This window comes from Diadema antillarum, unplaced genomic scaffold (genome assembly GCF_040938485.1).
Source record: "Diadema antillarum isolate AM-2024a unplaced genomic scaffold, OU_Dant_1.0 scf00000082, whole genome shotgun sequence".
Classification (NCBI taxonomy): Eukaryota; Metazoa; Echinodermata; class Echinoidea; order Diadematoida; family Diadematidae; genus Diadema; species Diadema antillarum.
In genome coordinates this window covers 1094713-1110934 of record NW_027270971.1, presented here as the reverse complement: position 1 = coordinate 1110934, position 16222 = coordinate 1094713, and the positions used below count along the sequence as shown (strand labels likewise).

Sequence of the window (16222 nt, the reverse complement as noted above, 5' to 3'; positions counted from 1 at the left end):
CATTATTGTTTTGACATTGAGAATGTCTTGATGGTTGATTTCTCTATGTTGTACAGTTTTGCATTATGATGCCAATGATTTAATCATAAAGTCTCGACAGATGTGTGTTTCACCCAATGTCAGTGTTTTTGTTTTTTTTTTTACCTCTGGTTTTCCATTTCTTTTCCTTCATACAGAATATGCGCATTTCCACACTGTTGTATCATGTTAGACGATCTGAGTATTTAATTTAAACATCATGTAATATACACGCTGATATACTTTTTGATAGCAAAATGTGTAATTAAGGTCGCTAAGCTTCCTGTTGTGAATGCACATCATCTGTGCAGCAGATGTAAACTAACACCATGCACTCCAATGTCAAAGAGAGCAAACAGATACAAGGGATGTAATTTGTAATCCATGCGAAATAAATTGTGTTGATAAATGTGTAGTCAAGAGACGAGTTGTGAAGGAGACAGGTTTCAGGTCTCAGGTCTCACTTCTATTTCAAGTCTGTGTCTCATGAAAAAGTCCCTTCCAAAGTCTGCTCCACCCAACTCTTCAACTGCATTGCACGCTGTAGGCAAGCAGTGTCTTTGGCATACAGTATTGACTTCCTTATTTAACTTGCGACATGCATATCAATGAATACAGTTGAACTATGTAAGATATGTGACCCAGTATCATAAAACCAACAAGAAAGTGGCTATGAATTTAAATTGTTCAGTGAAGGGCAAATTCTGAAAGAAGAGATTCCCAGCTTTGAAGATGACAAATGACACATGGAGCTGTACATACATGCAAACATTCTGTAAAATTAATGATCAAAAATCAATGTGTAGCAATGCTATTTTTTGAGAAAAAGGCCTGCTAAAGTGAGGGTCTCTTCAAAGTATCAAAGTAAAGGCAGACTCTAAAACTTATGCAGGGCTTTATTACACATTTTTACATTCCTCTTGGGTGGAATTATGAGAAAATTAAGCTGAGGTAGGAAAGAAATATTGAGTAGGAAGTAAGTAGGAACTCTGAAGATCTCCTACTCAAGTCTACACTTTCAAACTTACACAAATGATAACTCCATCAAAAAATACCCCAAACCCCAAATCCACTTGATTCACAGTGCTACATGTATTTGTGTAAAGGCTTCTGATAAATCAATCCACCCAACCATGCATGGGGATCTGAGATGCAAGTTCGTATATACGATACATACATTATGGTACTATGTCTGCGTTAACCCGATGTAGACAGCCCGAGAAACTCCTCACTAGTCTTCAATGGGTTACACGTCCTTAGTCTCAAGCAGACATGTAGCTGTTTCCTGTTTGTAATAAAAACATGCTTGAAATGTGATGGTATCATTGGATACGATAGAGTTTCAGTTTTTATAGCCAACAGATGATTTATTGCCAAAAGGAAGAAACGTGTACATGTACGTACTTCCCGCGCTTGGCTGTAAAGTGGAAATATGATACATTTACGTGTGATGCATATGGTACAGTGCACTTCTTATTTTCCCAGTGGCACGTTCTAAGATGTGGGTCGCCTAGACCAGTGTTTAGTATGCAAAAAGATACATGTAATTGATAAAACTGACATGCCATACTCTACACATTGTGAATTGTGCCTACAGCTCAAACTTCATAAAGCACTTGCAGCATTTGTGTGTAACAGTCTATTCAGCCATTCAAAAACCTTACAAATAGCTGTGGGCAATGAAAGTATCATGTATGTAGCAAAATTTCATATCTTGCTTGTAATTGGGGCTATGAGTAGGTCATGTCAGAAGTGGAGTTTATGTGTGCTGATATCTACAGAAATACCTATTATACATGTGTATCTCTGTGCAGATGAACAAATTCCTGCAAGTCCAGAGAACCTTGGGTCAAGTGCAAACAGAGGTCATGCAAATCTGCCATCTGATGGTCACTTACAGGCAAGGTATGACTGGCTTTGCAACTTTTGTGCATCTCTCAAGATTAAAAAAGATGATGGACCTCATGCGCAAGTTTTATAAAAATAGTTTCTTGAGTCCTAAAAATAGTAGTATCCGTAATGTTCATTTGTATATGCTACTAAGTCTATATTTAAAGTGTTGTGTCACCAACTATTGAAGAATTCCAAAAGCCCAAATTTGCTTTTTTAGTTGTCATTGTTTCCTGCCTTTTTTTTTTCCATTTTGTAATGCAAGCCTTAGTGTTCATATGTGACCCTGCACCACAGAACCAAAAAGTCGCCAGACATGTATTTTTAGTTGAGAGCTTATTCTAAAAGAGCAGACTTTAAGCTTTAAATGATGTATAATCAAAGAAAATGGACTCTTCAAATTTATCCAAAAAGTGGAAATAAATCACACCCTCAGGGAAAGTGTAAACTGAGAAAAGAGGCTTTGAAGCACAAGGTCTATTCAAGCACTTAATCTTTACCAAGCCGTGCTAACTGTGCAATGAATGGGACAAAAAACAGGATGTAAACCGCTGGAGTAACAACAATGAAAAGATTATCAGATTAAGCTGAAATTTAGCATCCTTTATGAACACATTCTGTCCATGATTAATGCCAACTTTCAAAGCAGGACCGTAGCATTATCTTGACTGAAGTTATTAGAGTTGAAAGTGAAGAGTATGGACAGGTTTTTTAGGAAATGGAAAGGGGACTCTAAAGACATACCTAATCTCACTATTCTGAAAAGAAGGTGTTTGAGATAAACTGCTGAAAACACACTTTGCTGGTCGTTTTCTGATCTAAATTTTTGCATAATGTAAAAAAGAGTTGCTCTTTCAGAACGTATGAAAAAGTCAAGATTGGCTAGGTTGACCGATTTCACCTTTTTCCTGTCCTCACACAAAATGAGTTTGTGCGACTTTTTGTTTGTTTTGTAATGCACGGTCACATATGCAAGTGATAACTGGTTCACCTTGAAATATGAATGGTGGGAATCTTGTTATCACAAGGTCATTGAATTTGGCTAATATACCTCATATCACAGTCCTTGTATCTGTACACTGGGAATGCATAAGTGTCCACTTTATAAACATGTTCATGCTCTGAGAGTGTTATAATAATGCGATGCAATATTGATGAATGGAAAACATGATTTGCCATGAGAAATTGCTGGTGATCTTACAACAAAAAATTCCCACCAAAATTTCAGTTTTAAAACAAAACACAAAATAATCTGAAAGCAGATGGAAAGCACCCTTATTTTTATCTATGAAACAACAGTGCAAAGTAAAGTTGATTCCAAGTCCCCCATAGTAAGGTTAGTTGGAATAAAGTAAATTCTCATCATTCCTGATGTCACTGTAATGTAACTCGCTTGTATATCAACATATGGATCTGTGGTAAACTGAAATGTTTGTCAAAGTTAGATCAGGGAGGTGCTCCCTGGTTAGATCCATGTACTGTATCATGAACAAAATGATGATTGAAAAGTTCACACACCAAAGAAACATATGGCCAGAGAAATATGACTTGTCTCTTTTTTTTTTGTGTGTGTGTGTGTGTTTATATACCCAGTCAAGAACCGAAGTGCTCCGTGTTTAACTGCTCAACCAGAACTTCAGCATCTGTGTATGCTCGGTGTAAGAATTGTAGCCGAGTGTTTTGCCAGAGCTGTGTGAGCCAATCCAGTAGTGCCCGCAGATGCTACAAGCGCCCTCGAGGTCACAGCTTTGTCTTCCTTTCCCATGGATCACGCCCAAACGTGTCTGGCAACAACAGCAACTCTGCTGTTCTCCACGCAACGTTGGGCAGTGGCACTCATCATCGACATCGTCATCGCCATCACCACCATCCCAGACATCACCACATCCACCACCAGCATGGTCATCACCGTGGTAACAGGCATCACCACCAATCCGCATCCCGCCACCACTACCACTCGCAACGGCAGCAGCAGCATCACCACCACCACCACCACCACCAAGATGGCAACGTGGAGTACTCTTCTCGTCATCCACGCAGTGAAGGCTGTCGCAGCAGTAGGAGCAGGGGCCATCGCAGATCTGGAGGTCAGGAGGTCAGGTCCCACAGCCGGTTTCAGGGAGAAGAGCAAGGAGAATCAGCTGCAGTGGTTGAGACCATATTTCAAGATCTCATCATATGAGTGAAAGCTTACTCAGAACTAGTGTACCATTTCATACAAAATGCTACCACTGTGGGCACGTCTTCTGCTTGGAAGATGCGGCCCAGGATTTAAGATGTAAAAGATCTTCCAAAAAAAAAAAAAATATGACCGTGCATCACAAAATGAACAAAAAGTTACACCCTCTGATTTTGTATGAGGACTGAGAATAGGCAAAATGGGTCCACCCAGCCAATATTGGCTTTTTATATTTTCTGAAAGAGCAAGTCTTCTTCTACATTATAATAAAGTTTGGGATCATAAAATGACAAGGAAATTGTGTTTGTAGCAGTTTTTTTCTTGAACACTTTTTGGTAGAATCGTGTGATGAGTTGTGCTTTATAGAATCCCCTTTCCATTTCTTAAAGACCCTGTCCATACTCTTCACTTTCAATTCTACTAACTTTGGAAAGGATGATGCTACTACTTTGAAAGTTGTCATCAATCATCTACAGATCGTGTTAATGAAGCATGCTCATTTTCAGCTTAATCTGATAATCCCTTCATTGTTGTTGCTACAGTGGTTTACGTCCGATTTTTTGTTCCATTCATTTCACAGCTAGCACAGCTTGGTGTATATTAAGTGCTTAAAGGACATGTTCACCTTCATAAACATAAGGATTGAGAAAATGCAGCAATATAAGTAGAACACATCAGTGAAAGTTTGAGGAAAATTGGACAATCGATGCAAAAGTTATGAATTTTTAAAATTTTTGTGTTGGAACCGCTGGATGAGGAGACTACTGCAACTTGTGAGTCATATGCGTACAACAGTATAAAGAAAATGTAAAGAAAATTCAACATATTTTCACTTTTTTCGCATAATAAAAGACCACTTGACTTGTGTCTTTCTAAAGGCAGGGGGAATAATATTACCCATAACATATGTCGGTAACGAGTCAAGGGAATGTGTACTTTTTTTCAAAAGATGAAATTTTGTGAAATTCTCTTTATATTTTCCTTATATTGTTGTACGCATGTGACATCTGAGTTATTCATACACTGCAGTAGTCTTCTCATCCAGCGGTTACTGCACAAGAACTTCAAAAATTCATAACTTTTGAACAGATTGTCCGATTTTCCTCGAACTTTCAATGATGTGTTCTACTAATATTGCTACAATCGCTCAATCCTTATGTTTATGAAGGTGAACTTGTCCTTTAAATAGACTCTGTACTTCAAAGCCTCTTTTCTCTGTTCACACTTTCCAGCATGTGTGCTTTCTTTCCAGCATTAGGATAGGTTAGGAGAGTCCATATGAATTGAGTTATACCATACATCATTTTATAGCTTAAAGTCTGCTCTTTCAGAATCTGCTTCTTAACTGAATATCCATGTCTGGCGACTTTTTGTTGATTTTGTGATGCAGGGTCACAAATGTTCTAATAAATCTGTATGTGCTAGACATGTTTTCACTAACCCTAAATATAAAGAAAGAAATAGCCTGTATTGTATTTTTTTTTAAAGTCCAACTGCATTAAATTTCAAACATTAGATCCTTGACAAGTATTCAATCGTAATGTATGGCAGCACTTGTTTATGCATTATGCATATTTGTTTTTTGAACATTTCTGCTTGAAGTGGTAATTCATTTCATATACACAGCTGAATGTGGACATGTAGTAACAATATCATCATAGAAGTTTCCTTTTTTACTGTTAATCTCCATGAGTAATCCTGTTTGCTCAATCTGTATTATCATTATGAACATGAAGTAAAAAAAAAAAAAGGGAAGAAGAACCAGCCTGGGATTTTTCTTTTTTTCAATTGGTGTTCATAGCAATACAAATTTAACATGTAATCATATTCAAAGAGAGTAATATCAACAGAGAAAACATCTGTAACTACACCTCAGCAAATAGATGCCCTTCATTCATATGTCATTGTAATTTATCGTAAGAAATTGCAGAAATTCAGTCTGACTGAGATAGAGTAAAAAGAATAACCATGATCATGGCTGTGGCTACTTAACAAAGAAATGTATAGAAATGAATGACATTTATGCTGTGTAAACCAAACAATGCAAATTAGATGAAATTATCACAACTCTTGAAAACATGCAGAAATCTCACAGGCTGAATTCAGAAAGGTGGTTTAACCTGTTGAGGATGGGCTGATTTTGCTACAACACGTATTTCCCATAGACACTTGCCCGAGTATACTCTGGACTCATTGTCAATGGGGTAAGCTAAGACCATGGTACACTATAAATATAGACCATAGTCTAAAGTATGAAATAAGTGTACCTTTGACTTATGTGTGTCAACGCATTTTTGTTATTGGACGTGTGTATGTGTATGCAATCTGTCAATCATATTTACGCAGAAGAAATTTACATACTGCATGGTTTAAATTTAACTGCCTTCTTGAATTCGGGCCTATGAGTATTGGTTCTGTGAATTAATTTTTCTGTTTAGCAAGACTAATTACATTTTCCCTTCTGTAGAGTCATTTGCTGCTCCGCAATGCCACCTCCTCAAAAGTAATTTTGTCACGCACAGATTAGTACTCAACCCATAGAACTCTGTTTTATGTCATTACACGTACATGAAGTATCCATATTGTTTATGACAACTGAATCCCTCATAAATCCTTCACATATCTAGGCTCAAGGATAATGGTATGGGACTACTTGAGAAAGATGTATTTGTCTTGTTATAGATGAGTTCCTGATAGTCTCAGATGCTTGACAACCATGCCCTGGGAGGAACTATCCATTATGAGAGCTCACTCTTTTATCTCTCTTTTCTAAACTAAGTTTCAATCATTATTAAGTACTTAACATTGCAACAAACACTGCCCTGTATTCTGGTTTGAGGAAATTAAATGTCAAAAAAATTCCTTAGGTCCCTGATGTGAGAGCAGGATGTTGGTATTATATTGAGATCGATCAAGGAATTTGGCATGGATACAAATGGTTCTTTGAAATGGGGGGAATTTTATGAGACTATCGAGACTATCTCAAAGAATAAAAAATTGAAAGAGGGATCACGCTTAATGAACCCCATGTCTTCACTTTAATATTCATTATCAAGTACAATGTATGTCAGCTACAACAAAACTGTTGGTGGGACATCCTCATCTTTGTGTCACTGTTTTACTAGTTTGCCAGGAATATGTGATTTTACTTCCGTGATTTTTCTTCTTTTTCTGACATTGTGTATTATTAAAACAAGTTGTATCAAAAACACTCCGTGGTATGTGTCACTTTAATTTCCATTGTATTGTTGAATTGATGCTGTACAAGTATTCAGCCAGTATTCAATTAATTAGCACACATTGACATTGTGCAAGTGTGTGAGAAGCTGTATTTTGCCATAACCTTGAAGTCCTGGGAAATTTTACCGCAGAAGTCATCATCCTGTCATTATTAGATTAGTATGCCTGCATTTCACTGCATATCTGGTATTACAGAAAGACAAATTGGAAATAGGTTACATTTATTTTATCTTCACAAAAATTGGATAGTAACTGTTCAAGCTGTTATTTTTGAGTGGGTTTGATTATCCCACATTTCTGGAATCATTGGTAGGCCTTTGATTTAACAACATGCAAAGAAATTGCCAGTGCCTTGGTTTCAAATCACGAAGACAGCATCTCACAAAAATGTCTTTGACCTCATTTGAAAAAAAAATATCTGTTTGTTAAAATAACAGCTTTGACAGGTACAAAATATATGCAAATATGAGAGAAGCGAGAAATAGGGCATTTAGTCTTCTAGCTAGACTATTTTGCCAAAATAAGAATTAGTTACAGATGAAGAAGTTAATAGCTCTAGAACATTTTACAAAAAAATAATAACAAATAGTACATGAACAACTAATAAATATATCAAAGTCATTTTTCCTTGTTTTTTTTCCTATACCTTATGAAGCACAGACAATGAAAGATAGATGAAGGGGGGGGGGGGGGGGGGTGAGAGGATCTATACACTTGTAGGGAGGGATGTGAGAGTTCAGAATTTAAGCTGATTTCACATCTTTCTTCATTTTTGTTTTTATTCTGACCTAAAACCCTCTTTTTAGACCCTCTGTCAATTCAAATGCATTGAAATGTTTACAGTTTAATGCACTTCAGACTTTTTTTTCACCACGAGTTCCAGATTTTCGTCAATTTTTTTATCGGCAAGTATAGTACTCTCACACCCCTGGCTATGGCAGCAAAACACAGAAATGTGATTTCTTGGACTTCACTGCTGTGGCTGTCTTTCCTCAACCTATGGGAAATGCAGTGAACCTTGCCTACAGTAAGTCCAATCTATTCGCACTGAAGAAATAGCTTAGACTTAGAGAAAATTTGACTTATGAGGGATTAAAAACAATAGAATATAAAGAGAAGAGGACTTGAAAATATCTTTGACTTGGGCAGTTATTTGAGTTATGCAAGGTTGACTGTATGTGGGAAATTGATGTGTTGAATGTGAGTTGCATACACCTGTATTTCTTTTTTTGACTATCTCATGCTTCATGCACCTTTCCACTGCCTATTTATTTAGTTTAAGGGTAATGAAATACAGAATACAGTATAATGTTGTGTTGCATGCTCCACGTGCATCAGAAGAATCTATGAGCATGTTGTAACACATGTAATATGCATATGATATATATTAACACACAGATGCACACAAAGCGTTTGATGGCACTGCTTTAAATAGCAATGACTCGTTTTTCCTACATGACAAATGCACCACGTTTCAGTTTATTTCATTTTCATCTCAAAAAATCTCCCCAACTCTACACAAGGAAGCAGTAGTGCAAGGAAGACATATTTTCTGCGCAATCTTTTGCTTGGCTAAAGATCAGTAATAATAGGGCCTACATGTACATCACTCGATGCAATTGATGTAACAAAGGCTCATTATTTCCAAGGGTTTGTTAATCCAAAATGAAACAAAGGACGTAACTCTGAAGGTTCGTTACTTTCATTTTCGGTTTAACGAACATTCAAAATAACAAGCCTTGGGTATTTTTTCTTTTTTTTAAAGAATTATGGAACCTTTGAAATAATGAACCTTATTTTCTTTTCAGACTTATAAAAGTTTGGAATACTGCACCTTCTGAATGAGGCCACAAAATGTTTCCTATTTTCAGATTAACAAACTTTCGGTCTATTAAATGTCACCCAATATAGCTAGTCAATACATGCTGTACAATTATTGTATGTGCATGCATGTGGCTGCTGCTTTTATACATGTATTAGGCCTATACATTGAACATGTAGATGCATTGACACGTAAAAAAGGATGGAAGTTGCACACAGAACTTATTTAACCATTAAATAATCACCTCTTAGTAAGCCCTATTCTCTGTAGGGAAATCAGACATGCTGAGGCTATTTCATTGGCTATTCATTTTTTAAAGGCAAAAACAGATATTTTAAGTCTTCGATCCTTTTGAATAGCCCAACGGTCCCCCTTTAAGGTTCAACTATTGTAACATCTCGCCATGCACGCCTCTCGTGTAGATGTTATGTTCGGATGAACGGCTAGATATTAATATCATATGTTTAAGTGGTACAGTCCAATTAGCTAGTTCAGTGATTAAAGGGAGCGTAAAGTTTTGGTTTATGAGGTACTCAGATTTTTTTTTTTTTTTTTTTTTTGGTGAGATAATTAGAAACCACTTAATATGAAATAGAAAGAACATAGGCCTACAATAATATGAGGAATTCAAAGTTTATTTGATGAAAATCAGTTTTGGAATGGTTGAGATATCAAAGTAAAACAAAGCGGTCATAATCAAAGGTGGGTCACACCTTTTGTTAAAAATCTCTTTGTTTTTGGATGTCTCGGTCATTTAAAAACCATTTTCATTAAAAAAAAAAAATACCTTGAATTCCTCTCAGAATCGTATGCACTGTCATATTTTATGAGAAGTTTGTCATTGTCTCATAAAAATGAAAAAAGTTGGAAACCTGAAGCCCCATCTCGACCAAAACTATACCATCCCTTTAAAATACATGAGAGCGGCATTATTGCTCTTTTCATCTTCTGACCAAAGATGGCGCTGTAGATAGTTAAAAAGACCCTTGGGCCTGAGCATTACATGAGATTAATATCCTGAGGAGAAAATATTCCTTTGTGTTGCATAATGAATCTGAGCGATCACACGAAACAAACAGTAATTGGCCAAAGAATGACGTCTTTGTCAGCGACGTTACAAAATTAATAGAACTGCACATCAAAAACGATATTTTGTGAACAACATTGTGAGTTCGAGGAAGAAGAGGACTAAAAACTGGTTAAGAAATCAAAATAGTTAAATCACCTTTGTTTTTTGTTTTTTCCTCCACCAATAATAGATGTAATACGGTTTCCATGCCCTAGTAAGGCAAGATCAATGTGAACAAAAGCAATTTTGGTCCAAGTATTCTTGTAGGCTTTACAGCTAACTAATTCTAATAAAAGGTCGTGATGTCCTACGGATATGACGTCTCGGGAGACAACCATCTTGCTTAATTCCAAATTCAAATATTGTAAAGTGCACTTATTTTGTATTGTATTCTAAATCACTAAACAAAACAAGGAAAGGAAAATCAAAAATACTGTACCAGGCATGTACAGTATAATTTTATGCTGCAACTTTGTATGATTGAATATGAGCACTCCAGTTTTGTTATGATCTTGAAAGGGCATTACATACAATAATGATATCAAATGAGGCTGTGTTCTTGAAGACAGAGCTTTTCAGTTCTTCTTGGTGTTGTTCTGCTCCCGATCCCCTCAGAAACTCTGCTTGTATGTATTTTGATATCTTAAATCTCAGATTTTGGGTTCGTAATTCCGAATTAAGGTTGAAAGTATTTTTCAGAATAACAAACTTCTGGAATAATAAACCTTATAAGCTACCAATTTAATTTTCGGTGGAATGAACCTTCGGAACAACTAACTTTTTTCATTCTCTGATGAACGAACCTTCGGAATAACGCCACAAATGTTAGGATTAATAAACCATATTTAATTTTCGGATTAAAGAACATCTCTAAGGATAAACAGTACACATATATAATGAACATCACCCACAATGTATACCTCTCCAAAATGTGCATTTCTTATTAAATGCCTTTCAAATGAAGTTATAACCAAGTGGTACACGGATTCTTCCCAAATGGACCTCCAAACTTTATTTACATACAAATCGCGTGATTATTTCCGTTTGGTAGAGTAAACATTCAGAACAACAACAATAACAATGATTAAAAGCAAACAAACACCACCCCCAAAAAATGTATATTAATGATATTGTCATTGTTCATATTTTTGATCTTGCATATCATATGCGAGAACAATTTCACACTGTGGATATTTTCGCAAATTTCGCGTCCACTCGCGGGGGACAGAATGCGCGATTGTATTGGGAGGTATCAAAAAGCAAAGCAAAACAAGAGAAACTGAAATGAGAACCAGGTAAACTTTCATCCGCGAGGTTGAAAATAAAGTTCATCTAAATTTGCCCAACGCAAAATATTCATCGCGCTTATCCAAGTTTCTACTTTCACAGTAGATCCCTACTCGATGTAAGGGGTGGGGGGGGGGGGGTGGGGGATAGCTATGATTTAATGGCTTACTATACTTTTGAATAGCAGGAAGAAATTCTCTATCAGTAGACACTGAACGGCCTCGAAAAGAGCATAACCCGAAGGTTCGTTATTCAAGAGATTTGTTATTCCGAACAAAATATAAAATTCGTATATTTGGGGATTCGGTAAATCTGAGAGTTTAAGTAGGGTTCGTCGCATTTTCAACCCCCGAACGTTCGTTTCCCTGAATATAAGATAGATAATATTGGACATACCCGATAGCGAAGTGAGGTCGTTAATCCAAAATTGAAGTAAGGTTCGTTTGTCCGAAAATGGAATAGGACAAGTTGATCTGAAAAAAAAGAATAAAATAAGGTTGCTTTTATTTGCCAACGATAAGTGAGATTGTCATTCCACCTTGATGTCCCTGGTGTGCTCACAATTCTTGATAAGGCAGTTTATAGGTAGTGATGAACTTACCTCTCGTGGAAATACCATCCAGTGTTGTTCAAGTGTATAAACACTATATTACAGATACTCTGTGGTCGCAACAACGTTGAAAACTTGTCGTCAGAATGAAGATTATGACGTATCATTATGACGTATCAGCTGATAGAGACAACGCCCCTGACTTCATTGCTTATTATGCGCAGTTGGTTATGGCATTATTGTGCGCGTGACGCGCATCTTCATGACGATTGTTGACAACCGCGCGCTGACACCATTTCCATGGATACGTGAATTCATCATCTAGGGGTTATACATCAAGTTACATGCATTTTGTTGGTACATATTGTATTTACTTTTGCTGCATTTGGAAAACGTGACTGTTACATGATTTCCTTTATACTTCAGGCCTACTTCAGTATAAAAAGTGGATTGTTGATCTTTACTACAAGAACTTGCTGAAAGGTAACTACACAACGTTCGTCACTGCAAGATTTACGGTGAGTGTATCGAATAATGTGTTGACATTTCGATCCTCTGCGAGGCCGAGGCGAGCAGATCACAACTTAATGTCAGTCGAGGTGCACTGTGTAATTTAGTGGTTTCCTATGTTGTGGTTTGGTGGTAATTGTCATGAAGACTTGCTCTGCGTGCCCGTGTCATAAAAGAAGAAGAAGGAGAAGAAGAAGAAGAAGAAGAAGAAGAAGAGGAAAAAAAGAAGAAGAAGAAGAAGAAGAAGGAGAAAAAGAAGAAGAAGAAAGAAGGAGGAGGAAAAACCAAAAACGCACTGAGTCGGACCCGGCATTTTCCCTTTCTTTTCTTCTTCTTCTCATCCTCCTTTCTATCTCTATTCAGTGGAACTGTTTCACGAAAAGGTCTCATTTTTTTTTTCTTTCAATTGCCCTATAGAACCTCTAGGGGTCCTATTTCATTAAATATGTCTTCCACTTACACTACTATTTCAGGGCCGTCGGAGCGTTTTCAAAAGTGTGTGTGTGGGGGGGGGGGGGCACTTCCGGGTTTCTTCGGCTGACATGCAAGAAAAAAAAAGATCTTCAGCTCATCTCTCCCCATCTCTTCGGCTGACAAGCAAAAAAAAAAAAACACCTTCGGGTTAAAGTGGGGGGGGGGGGGGGGGGGGCAAAGTGATGATACCTTATGTATTCCTTTGTATGATGCACAAAGCCTTCCCCCTTATCTCGCCGAAATGTTTTGTTTGAATGATAAAGTGCATAGTTACAACACCCGTCAGTCATCCAAATTCCACCGCTGGAAAATGGAAACAAACATCCATTCAAAATCAGTTCGTCACCTTGGTCCGGTCATTTGGAATTCACTACCGTCCAGTATTCGAAATTCACAATTTAACAGGTCTTTTAAAAAACAACTTAAAATATTTCTCCTCGCTAAATACTAGTTTCACATTTCTTCACACTTCATCCCCTATTTGTCTAATTTACCCAACACTGCATTGCATTTTTTGTTATTTTGCGTGTTTTCCAACTCCTTATAGTCAGGTGATCCCATCACTGCAAGCCCTCGAGGCTTTTACGGGACACCTTTTTCTTTCACTTTACTTCACTTCTCCCCTCTTGTTCTTGTTCTTCTTCTTTTTTAAGTCTGACTTTTTCAAAAGTCTGACTTGGTACTATAGTTTATTGCATGATGACCTATAATGTCATCCCTTTGTGAATTGTATTGTGAACTATGTTATATTTCGTCTTTTTTTAACTGTATATACTGTAAAGGTAGAAAGAAATAAAGGAGAGTCCTATGCTCTCGGTCAATCAAACAATCAATTAAAAAGTGTGTGTAGGTCGGGCCCCCACCCCCCCCCCCCCCCCCCCCTCCCGTTCCGCCGGTCATGCTGTAACATTATGTGAGTGTTGTGGAACTGAACTCCTTACTGTATTTCAGCAAAGTGTTATACTGTTGTTATTTTCCAAATACGAAGCATTCAAATCGCCATTCATTGTTGAGGGTTCGTTATTCCCAACGTTTATTCAGCCGAAAAGTAGATGTTCCCGTTATTTCGAAGGTTTATTAAGCAGACAAGTGAATAAAGTTCATTATTCCGAAGCAAACGTCCGTCAATCGAAAAATGGAATGAAGCTCGTTGGGGAGATGCAGGAGAGTTGAACCACTTTTTTTACTTGGCCCAATGGGCCATATCCCAAAACCTGTATTGTGTGCACTGTTGGTCGGAGAACTTCTTATTATTTGAGGGAAGAAATTACAGAATACCCATTTTGCGTCATGCATATTTATGCGTATAAGAGCAGCCGGAGGCGGCTCTCCCTGACACTTGAGAAATAAATTTCATCCCGAAGGCTTGTATACATGCACGCAGCAGTGCTGCGAAAATCCTTCGTTTTTGTTCAGTCTGAAAGTTATTTGTTAAAAGTTATTTGTTGAAATACATGACTATCACATTCCTGTCAAAATGTATTTTTTGATAGCTTACTCAGACTTGATATTTGAAATGAGAGGCTAAGTGTGAACTAATATACTGTTGTTTGATGCCAGGTATTCACAAATTTAAAACCATTACAAGCTGATGACTAGACTGCTGCTCTTTCTGAGTAAAAGTAGGAAATATTGTCCTGTAAATGTACAATACAAATATTTGAATGTTTAATTCCTGAACTTTTGAGCAAATACAAGTAATAAATAACAAATTTATAGCGTAGTTTTAAATGGGTGTCTATGTTTACACATCCCATGTATGTGCATTGATACAAAAGTGCTTTCGTAGCCTGCCACTGTATTTTATGGGCCTAAGATATGTTATTCAAATGTATCATGCATTCAATAATCATGAGACTTCAATTTTACAGCCTATGACAAAAGGATTATGTAGATTTCGTTGTTGCTGAATACAGATTTTCTTTTCAATCAGTAGAATTTCACACAATGGCATTAAAATGCGTATGCTTTCTTTTCTCAAACTATAAAATGCGAATATAATAGAATAGAATAAAAGCAACTCAACTCCAACATTCAGCGATAAACTCAAGTTCATGACAGGCAATTAAGAATGGTTACCATATAATTCGCCAGAATTTGGTGATGTGAGCAAAGTAAATTCCATTAATTAAAAGGAAATGAAAAAAAAAATCACTTTTCTAGCATAATGAAAGAGCACTTGATAAACCGCTAACAGAAAGCAGGGGGAATCCTATTGCTACCCTTAACTATGTCAGCATCAAGTTGATGGAATGTGTAATTTTCAAGAAAAAGGAATTGTGGAATTCCCTTTATATTTTCTTTATATTGTTGTCCACACATACGTCATTACCTCTACTAGTCTCCTCATCCAGCGGTTCAAACACAAAAACTTTAAAAATTCATAACTTTTGCACCGATTGTCCGATTTTCCTCAAACTTTCACTGAAGTGTTCTAAATTAATGTTGCTGCTTTCACTCAATTCACATTCTCTTTGGGTCTGGGTTTCCTTTAAAGCAATGCGACATCACTCCCGCGAACCAATATCCTCTCCAAGATTTGTTGCATTGTCTAAAAACTAATGTAAATGAGTTTTTATTTTTGATTTAGCACAAGGAGAGTTGAGCCATGGATCAAGTCTTCTTATGATTAATGACTCATATCTCCCCATGTTGACTATTTTGACATGTACGCTCACCTCAAAGCAGTTGTATAAAATTCAATCAAAACCTCAATAAATCTACAATGCATATGCTACATGTTGCCTACAACATCACAAAAAAATACTGCTTCTATATGTAAATGATAGAAAAGGTTACCTCTAACTCTGGAATCCACTTTCGTCAGCAATTTAGAGTTCTTCCTTCGCCCCATGTCCATTAAGCTGTTAAATAACTCGTTGCCATGACCAAAGAGAAAGATATGTGACACTCTACCAACAGGTGGCATCTGAGCTTTCTTTCTGGTATAAGTAGTTCTAGGGGCTTGATCAACTCTCCCTGTAGCTCAAATCACATGCATCTCCCCGCGAAGTCGTTAATCCGAAATGAAAATAAGGTTCGTAATTTCCAACATTAATTTAAAGGTCTAGTACGCACCGTCTTTATATTATCGGATTAACGAATCTTCATTAGTTTTAGACCCATGTAACTTCACCGAGGTTTATTGATGATATTGCTCAAGGTGACAATATGGCAACTTAA

At 36.9% G+C, this 16222-nt stretch overlaps 1 protein-coding gene across 1 annotated transcript in view; it reads left to right on the top strand.

Annotated features, from left to right (window-relative positions):
- Positions 1-4094, top strand: part of LOC139717789 (uncharacterized) — a 48409-nt gene extending 44315 nt beyond the window's left edge. The window contains exons 11-13 of the mRNA XM_071629289.1: positions 1833-1923; positions 3502-3695; positions 3739-4094. Of these exons, the coding sequence (XP_071485390.1) occupies positions 1833-1923; positions 3502-3695; positions 3739-4094 (641 nt within the window). The remainder of the gene's footprint in view (positions 1-1832; positions 1924-3501; positions 3696-3738) is intronic.
- Positions 4095-16222: the final 12128 nt, after the last annotated feature.